This window comes from Argentina silus (assembly GCF_951799395.1).
Source record: "Argentina silus genome assembly, chromosome: 20".
Taxonomy (NCBI): domain Eukaryota; kingdom Metazoa; phylum Chordata; class Actinopteri; order Argentiniformes; family Argentinidae; genus Argentina; species Argentina silus.
Genome location: NC_139674.1, coordinates 7044398 through 7053410, shown reverse-complemented (window position 1 = coordinate 7053410; position 9013 = coordinate 7044398). Strand labels below are relative to the sequence as shown.

General features: G+C 38.5%; 2 protein-coding genes across 3 annotated transcripts; one reads left to right on the top strand and one right to left on the bottom strand.

Moving 5' to 3' along the window:
* Positions 1-264: 264 nt before the first annotated feature.
* On the top strand, positions 265-3372 carry dram1 (DNA-damage regulated autophagy modulator 1). 2 transcript variants are annotated; one of them, XM_083692422.1, is made up of 7 exons: positions 265-859; positions 1444-1511; positions 1782-1927; positions 2097-2151; positions 2371-2429; positions 2525-2617; positions 2719-3372. In XM_083692422.1, the coding sequence occupies exons 1-7, from the start codon at positions 729-731 to the stop codon at positions 2761-2763; spliced, it is 597 nt and encodes a 198-aa protein (XP_083548548.1). In that variant the 5' UTR covers positions 265-728; the 3' UTR covers positions 2764-3372. The 2 variants fall into 2 exon arrangements, with proteins under 2 accessions (XP_083548548.1, XP_083548547.1); XM_083692421.1 differs by having other exon boundaries at positions 2097-2274.
* A 151-nt stretch (positions 3373-3523) lies between these two features.
* Positions 3524-6780, bottom strand: washc3 (WASH complex subunit 3). Its single transcript, XM_083692423.1, has 7 exons — positions 6634-6780; positions 6164-6262; positions 5843-5908; positions 5422-5556; positions 5118-5234; positions 4958-5022; positions 3524-4750 (listed from the first exon to the last, which is right to left on the bottom strand). The coding sequence occupies exons 1-7, from the start codon at positions 6682-6684 to the stop codon at positions 4657-4659; spliced, it is 627 nt and encodes a 208-aa protein (XP_083548549.1). The 5' UTR covers positions 6685-6780; the 3' UTR covers positions 3524-4656.
* Positions 6781-9013: the final 2233 nt, after the last annotated feature.

Below are 9013 nucleotides of genomic sequence, written 5' to 3'. Positions count from 1 at the left end.
AATTACTAACATTAAATAAACACTACAAAACGAAGGATGTCTTGTCACCTGACAGTTAGCAAGACAGTCAAACACATGACCAAACATTACACTTCCTTTACGGTGATGACGCGCTTTATGTCAAACGATGCTGTTTCAAAAACTGTACATCGCCCTCTATCGGTTAGGGGGCTCTGCCGATCTCACACCCAAGTACTGCTGATGATGAAGTTGTCCGGCCCCTAAAACTGATCTAAGGACAGTTGTTCGTAGTATCCCGAAAATGGTTCAAATGTAGGGTTTTTGGAAGGATAAACTGAGCTTGGATCTGATCTGTGACAAAGGACAATTTCTAAAATCTTAAATACTTCTCGGTCTACTTAACTGTACATAGACTTTAGACCTTTGGCAACACTGTCAGAAAGAGATAGGGTAGAAGCATTGATAATATAAATGGGGTAGAAGAAAGAAAGAAAGAAAGAAAGATTTCTAAAATCTTCATCAGAGGCAATGACATTGAATAAGATAGTAGGATAGTATTTTCATTAGTCAGATGCGGAAATTTTGAGGAAGAGGTGTCCACAACACGTGACTGAAGAACAGTTTACAGTAAAATAAGTCACTTTTATGGTAGCCTATGTAATGGTGTTCCTCATGACCTGGGACTGTACTGGCAGTGACTTTCGCTGTCATTTGCATGGTATTTTTCGCCCTATGTCGTGCGCTGTAACTGTTCCTTATTTCTGACAATGTTTTGGTTCACGAAGGGAATGTGCTTTTTACCAGCTTTTTTGGTAGTCTGGGGCTCCAGCACTTTTATTATTAACTACCTAATTGCGCTTTACAATGGTCATATTGAGATCATCTTTCCCTATATAAGGTAAGTAATATGATTTTGATGGTGTATAATAAATGATGCTCTCTTATAGACATGGTCTCTTCATCTCATTAAAGGTGTTTGAAAATGATTTATCTGTAATTAAACTTAATCAAAATCTGCGATTATAGACCTTATTCTCGCATCGTTGTTGCGAAAATAAATCAGTTTCGATTTTGAGTTCATCGCTGCAATTGGCTAGTGCCCAGGTCGCAGCTGCAGAGACTGAACTTGTAACACCGTTGTCCTCGTATGACTCCTTGGTCTTTTAGTCTTTTAGTATAACATACGTTTAACGAGACAAAGCCGGTCTAAAAACGGTATAAACCCTAGTCATTTGTGCGTGACAAAGATAATGATTCCATATGTTTCTGATCTGAAATGTTTGTGAGTCAATAACATGATAACATGAAATTACTGAAACAAGTCAATAACATTATAGGCCTGCGTTAAGGCTGCTCCTATAAAGACAATTATTGTTGAGACATAAAGTCCTCTACATTCTATCATCTAAAATTTCCCAGAATAATGTAATTAATTACAGTTTTAACTGTACAGATAACATATGAAATCTTATTCTTTTTTAGTGATACTGGGGCGAACCCCCCAGAGAGCTGCATTTTTGGCTTGATGACGGTCATCACTGCATATGCAGGTGAGCAGAAATATGTATAATGTTAAATATAATTATCACTTTTTATATGAGACAATCCCCTTTTTCCCCCAGGGGAACTACTAAGGCAAAAGTTGTAGTCACAGTTCCCATTTTTCAGAAAATGAAAGTAGAAATGAATCTTAGACATGCCTGGGAAAAAAAGATGTGGTATATGAAATATGTTGCAGAGGTTTTATGTTTATGTTGGATTAGCACACAAAAAGAGAGTTAATAAATGTCACTCTATGCATCATTCTAAATCCTCTGTAGCTATGGCCACCATGTATACAAGATACAAGTTTGTGGAGAAGTTGAATGAGAAGTCAGGGAGGACTGTGCACCCTGCACTTAACCAGACTGCTTTTTGGATTGGAATGCTTTCTTGTTTGGGAATGTGTTTTGTTGCTACTTTTCAGGTATGTTTTCACCATACTACATCCTAATTAAAAAATCAATGACATTTAGAAGTATTTTGTATTCACTTTGGAGTCACCTGTCTATCCAAAGTTATAAAAGAGACCATTATGGGCCATTATTTACATGCAACAGTTTGACAGTCTCTAATGTGTTTGTTTTTTTCTCTAGGAGACAACGGTTACGTCGGTCCATGACGCAGGCGCACTACTATTCTTTGTTTCTGGTGTGTTGTACACCATTTTCCAGTCTGCTATATCATATATGGCCCATCCCTATGGATCCTCCCTGGCTGTGTGTCATACACGCACAGCTATCGCCACCATGGCCCTACTGGCAGCTTTCCCCTGTATCCTTGGAAACAAGATACTTACTTACCCTTGGAATGTTGGAATAATAATAATAATTGTTTCATCAAACAATACTTCCTTAAATGTCCTTCCAGGTATTATTTGTGCAGGTTTTGTGACACAAACCAAACTGCATAGAGACCCACAAGACAAGGTACAGTACAAACACACCTTTAATAGTAGTCTATAACAGAACTGGCACGACTCATGGACATATATCAGAATGTCTCACTGTCACTGTGATTACAGGACTATATCTATTACCTTGTGAGTGCTGTCAGCGAGTGGATAGCAGCCTTCAGCTTTGTCTTCTTCTTCTTCACCTACATTCCTGACTTCAAAGTGAGTCTCAAGTCACTGATCTGTCGTTGTATGTAGTACTGTAGGAATTATTATAATTTATTGAGTGGGTTTTTGATTTCTCCTTCTGTTGTTTCTTACAGCTATTTACACTGAGACTGAGAACAGAGTTTGTGGAATGTTCCTGATGAACCTGATGATTTGAGCTGAACATTTTGTATGCAGTTTGAAATATTATATATTTTCTACTTTTATAAAGCAGTTATTCAAATCAAAATATGACTGTATTTTAGTGTACTGTAAAAGTATTTTTCATCAAACAAATTGTCTTCAGACAGTATATTAGTCTTATGAGCATCAGAAAATGTTTTTCTTTCATTGAGAAAACTTCCATTTAACTCATTTCGGACTGTAATTGCCTGTTGCTTGCAGTCTTTTAGCGGGGTAAATCAAGCAACTTCCTTGTTGACCTCATGCACAAACAAAACTGACCACCAGGGCATTGACTCCTGATACTGTATACCATGTAATTACCAACTGTGTATGTATGAGATTATCTGAATGATGTCATTACTTCTATACTGTATCCAGTGAAACATACTGTAACCACATGCTTCTACTGTATATGTCAACGATTTGAGTGCACACACCCAGTGCACACACCCTCTGACATGTGACCACTTAGAAGTTAATCACAAAGCAAACACATGATCATTTTGCTTATGGTACAGTAGGCCAGAGTTGTGCAAGAAAGTCACAAGATTAAGTTTATATGGCCAATTTATATTGTGCAATACCATCTTATTGACAGAGGCTAACCTCTGGGAATCAAAAGTATTTTTATACTTTTTATTTTATTTTATACAATTTTATATGTTTTTATACAATATTTGTGTGTTAGCAGTATTGTGAATGGTACTGCAGTGCTAAATAAAAAGATATGTACAGTTTTTATCAAAACTTGTTACTATTTATTTCAGGCAAAATTGCACAAACACACAGAACTAAATGCAATTGACTTTGTTGATAAAGTGCTTTCCTGTGTCCTCTGGAAACCCCCCTGTATACTCTTTCACAATCAGTTCAAAGAATCCTTCAGTGGAGTGTCCATAGACAACTATAACCCAAGTCGGTTTACAGGGACTTTAATTTGGGGTTTGATTTTGTTTGTTCCATAAACAAAAACATTCTTTATGGCACTAGATTTTGGGCCCTCACAACAAATGGTTCAAAAAATGTAAAGGCTTGCTAACATGTTCAGTCACACAGTTCATGAACATTAATTATAGGATTATGTCAGGAATTCACACTTGGTACTGTTGATCATGTTGTCGTTGTCATTATCATTAAAATGTACATTTTGCTCATATATAGTGGTGTTTTTCCATGATATACTTACCTAGCAGTGCAAATTAGTTCATTTCTCCTTCACATGTTCTTCTCCAGTAACAGTTTCATATCAATTGTCATGTAAATTAGAACCCATCAAAGGTTTTTGAAAACATTACCATAGACATCAGACACTCCTGCACACAGTCATCCCTATCTCACTCACATCACTGACTTCACAGACCTTACTGACATCTCAATAAGTCAATTGCATGTGGCTGAAGGACAATCTCTTTCAAAGGCATTGGAATGTAGTTAAATAGGAGAGATGACGCATGTTTTCCCAGTTTAAAGAAAAAGAAAAGTTTCGTATTTTCCATGGTTGCTAAGCTGTTTTAACAATGAAACATCATGACAAATGACAGGATTTTGTCATGATGAAAAAAGGCTACAAAAACTTTCACGAGGTCAGTGATTGGATATGAACATTCTAACTCTTTTTTTTTTTCACTGAAATCTATGACACATTGCAGCTACTCAACAATATGCTTCTTGTTAGTCCCACACATTCCTGCAAGTCATCTACAGAAGGGGGACTTCCTGTTGACTTCCTTCCTGTAGTTCTGCCTGTAAAGCATACTGGCATACTGGTCCTTCTGTACGCTGATGACACAGTGCAAAGGCCTTGAGATGAGGGGAGGGGCGCTCCATAGATACTGTAGAGGCAGCTTCATGGTGCTGAAGAGAAAATATCAGTCGCTGAAAGATGATTCGCTGCCAGAGCTGTCGTCATCCTGTTCCTCTGTGTTCTTCTTGTCTCCATCAGGCACAGGCGCATCTGGTGTGCTGCATACAGCAAAGGAGAATAAATATCGGTTCACCAGCAGTACACTGAATGTTTCATTAAAAATAAAGATATGAGCTAAAATAAATAAATAAATATATAATTTGTATTGGAGCGAAAAGGTGAGAAAGACTGTCGAGAGATTATAAAGATGAGGAAGAAGGGTGGCTTAGGAATTTGAGTGTGATGTGTGATGTGAACACACTCACTCAAGCAGGTTGGGGTCCAAACCTTCTTGGACCATTTTATTCTTTATTGCCATAGCTGGAACACCCTGTGGTACAACAACACGTGTCATTTAATATTACTTATCAATAAATTAATGTTAACTAACAGAAAGTCAACTGTAATATATCAAAAAAGACTCACCACGTGCACCATTTTCAGGTATCTGGCATAACGTGGGTCCTTAGCCACAGTCATCAAATTGTCTGCCACGGCCTCTGCTTTTGGCTCCTGGACAGTTGCTGGTGTGTTTTGAGAGGCCTGGAGTACAGCAAATACTACAAATTCAATAATTATTCCATCAAGCACAACTATTAAAAACATCTCTAACCATATTGTTCCATAAATGTATTTCAAAATACGACTGATATGTCATTAGTATGTAGTAGCCTCTATTGACTGAAAGGTAGGGGGGTGTGTGTGTGTGTGTGTGTGTGTGTGTGGCTACCTCAGGAGGAGGCAATGACACAGCTGGAGGTGTCTCTGCTTGGCTTGGGATGGTCACTGGACCATTGGACTCTGTAGTTTGCCGCTGACCAAGCCCCTCTACCCTGACGTCCTCCAAACCAGGAATAGAGGACAGCTGCATAGATCAACATCACACACATCATCACTCTGCACTCTCTGCCACCATAAGAGCAGTTTAATCAGATTCACGTTGTACAAAATCATTTTAAATTTCAGGAGAGGTTGGTAGAGTTAGAAATCAGAGAAAGGGCTCATTATAATGCATGGAATGGAATGAACACACGTTTGATACCATTCCTCATTCTATTCCATTCCATGCATTACAATGAGCCTGTCCTCCGATTTCTACCTACACCAGCTTCCCCTGGTGTACATCATATGGGGGACCTGGGTAACGTCACCTTTGCTTCCAAGATGCTGAGGGTAGTTTCAATCTGCTGTATCCGGAGAGATATGTTGGCAAGTTTCTGAAGGAAAAAATTTGTTCAGTTTGTGATTTGCAAAGGCGATTGTCTGAACAGTGTTTGGACAAGATTGCATCTCCATATCCTATGGCCTATAAAGCTGCGATATAGTACGATTTGTATTTGATTCCCTTCCAGTATACTATGGACAGTAGGTGATCCCAAGACAATGAAATGCTTTGGAACAACATTTGGAGTATACACCAATCAAACATAAACATAAACATATTGGTTATACTGTGGGTAGTTACAACACACCTCTTCGCAAACAGTTGAAAAACGATTGAGGAACCTAACAGTGTGTACAATGAACTGGTTGAGATATGCAACGACCCTTCTCTGCTGTATGGCTGGGACCTGTGAATAAACAAGAGTTATTAAGACCACTGGCACTGTTAATAAAGTATCTGATATTAATTATCACCAGTTATGACATGCTTATTATCGCATATAGTTGGCTAGTTGTTAGATTGAAAGTCTTGACTGACAGATATAAACTAAGTTAACTGCTGCATTGAAGAATATCAATAAAACTAAATCTTATGAGGGCTTAAAAGAAAATGCAGCTAGTTACAATATATGCGACTGTAATGTGCAAAAAGATGAGCAGATTTTAATGAAACTGGACCAACTAACACAATTATACAATTATTCTGCTACTGTTTCAAGTTTCCATGAACAAGCCAGGTAGCTAGCTACTTCTAGCTAGATATCATGAAAACACTGACCTTTGTCAGATCTATTCCAGATCCTACTATCGGTAACCCGTCCTCGTCCATGTTTTATCTTTTAGTCAAACTGACACTCTTTTAACAACAGCAATGTGAAACAAAACAATTAGCAGACGACGAATGAAAATGTTGTGCTATTAGATGTTTCATGTGACTAAACTGTGACCAAATCTGTGACGTAAATAATTTGCTTTTCCGGGTGCATCAGCCAATGAGGTGCTTGGTTGTATTCTTCTTTAGTGGAAGTACAAACCATTGCTTTGACTAGAGCGCATTTCTCCCTCTTTTGGCCTGGAGTGTACAATGTGCTCAACTGTAAAACCATCCATGGATCTATGGCTGTGGGTATGTCTACTTGCCCTGGAAGTCACCATAGCATCGGATACATTTGCACTATTACTGCATGTGCACTATTATTCATGTGTGTATGTATGTTGTATGTATCCTCTGCTGAACGATATAACACAAATCAAATAGTGTTACTATATCTACATTGTACAATAACATTACAATTACTAATAAATAACTTGAATAAACCAATCAGTTGTTGATATTAGTATTCGCAGTGTTTTCCAGATGCAGTACTCTCCAATAACCAGAAGAGGGGAGTACAACACTGGAGATTGAACAAATGTCTCAGGCAAGCACGGCTTAGTAGCAACTGGGTTTGCACCAATATTCATCTATGAAGATGCTTCAAAGATAATATAATCATGTTTGACAACATTGTCAGTGATACAGTTTTGTCCAAGGTTTAGTTTTAAAGAAAAACTTTCAAAAGAAAACATACTCTCTAAGAAAAAACAGAACTCATGTGGCTTCTGCCTTGACCTCAATCTGAACTCAAAAATAATTCCAACTCAAAGCATTCAAAAGTGACTTGCACAAAAAAAAAACTGCCCTCACTCTATATGCAACTGAACCCCCAGTCAATTCAAACTTGATGTAAAACAGAAATGAAACCTCAGTCCACTCCAACCTGACCACAGATCAAACTGAAGCCATAGTCCATACCCACCTGATCGTAAACAAGTATGAAAGCCCTGTTCATGCCAACTCAACCTAGTTCAGCAGTAGAGCTGAGCCTCTGCCCAGTTTCAAACAGAACTGTTCTCAACTCAAAAAAATCAAAGCCGACCTGAGTCAGACCGTATCCAGAGAGTGTTGGGAGCAGATCACTTTTTAAACTAGCAGCATATTGATTTATATGGGTCTGTAATTGCTTCAGTGTGTCCTGGATGACTCCCCCATAATTGAGGCCTGGCAAACCCTCTCCCCTGGACATACCCTGCGCCAGCCAGCGGGCAGAGGAGAACCACACCCACTCCCCTCAGCCAGGCAGTGAGCAGCAGATTGTTGCCCCCCCCCCTCCTCTCTCTCTCTCTCTCTTTATCATAACCTCAATTGTGAGGAGTAAGCTTCTCTGTCAGAGCCTCCCATACAGCGTTCACACAGAGTTTTCTACTGGGATCATTTCACTTCCAGATAGAGCATAGAAACACATTCACTCTGCATACAGGACTTTCCTTACAGTAGTACTCTATTACAGTATGAACAGGTTTTTTTTTTGTTAGGGGGGCTTTGAGAGTGGGCTATGGTGTATGGCATAGTAATAATAATAATAATAATAATAATAATAATAATAATAATAATAATAATAGGGAGGGAGGGAGGGGTGGGGCTTTTGGGGTTTCTTTTTCCTTGTTTTTTGTTTTGTTTTGTTTAATACATTATGAAAATGCATTTTGTATATGTTGTGTTTTCTTTTTCTAATTTTTTTTTTTTCTTCTGTTATTGTGAAACTTCAAAAACAAGTCACACTTTTGGTTGTAAACTGCGTGTATTCATTTCAATAAATATTTGATCACAAAAAAAAAAATATATATATATATATATATATATATACTGTATATGTATATGTATATAACCATATCATAAAAGCAGCAATCTTGCTTAAGGCCTTTAAAAGCCCAAACAGTCTGAGCAGGCCTTAGATTGTCAGGAAGAGAGTTCCAAAGGCGTGGTGCGTGGGAGGAAAAGACACGGTCCCCCATTGTGCAGGAAGCAGTTTGGCGTGGATTGACCGTAGGTGCATGGAGGTTCATAGGGGGAGAGTAGATCCGACAGGTAGGCAGGTCCGATGCCGTGTAGGGCGCTGTAGGCCAGGAGGAGAATTTGAAAGTCAATTCGTTGAGGGACAGGTAGCCAATGGAGTATGGTAAAAGAAGTAGCAGAATACCACCATTTGAGCATGTTATCTTGTTATATCCCTTACTAAACAAAGCAAAAGACAATAGGACGTCCCCTCCTTGACCTGTTGGAAACTGGGTCATGTCATTTTGTGTGTTTGTCATCTAGAATTCTTCAATTGGTTGCA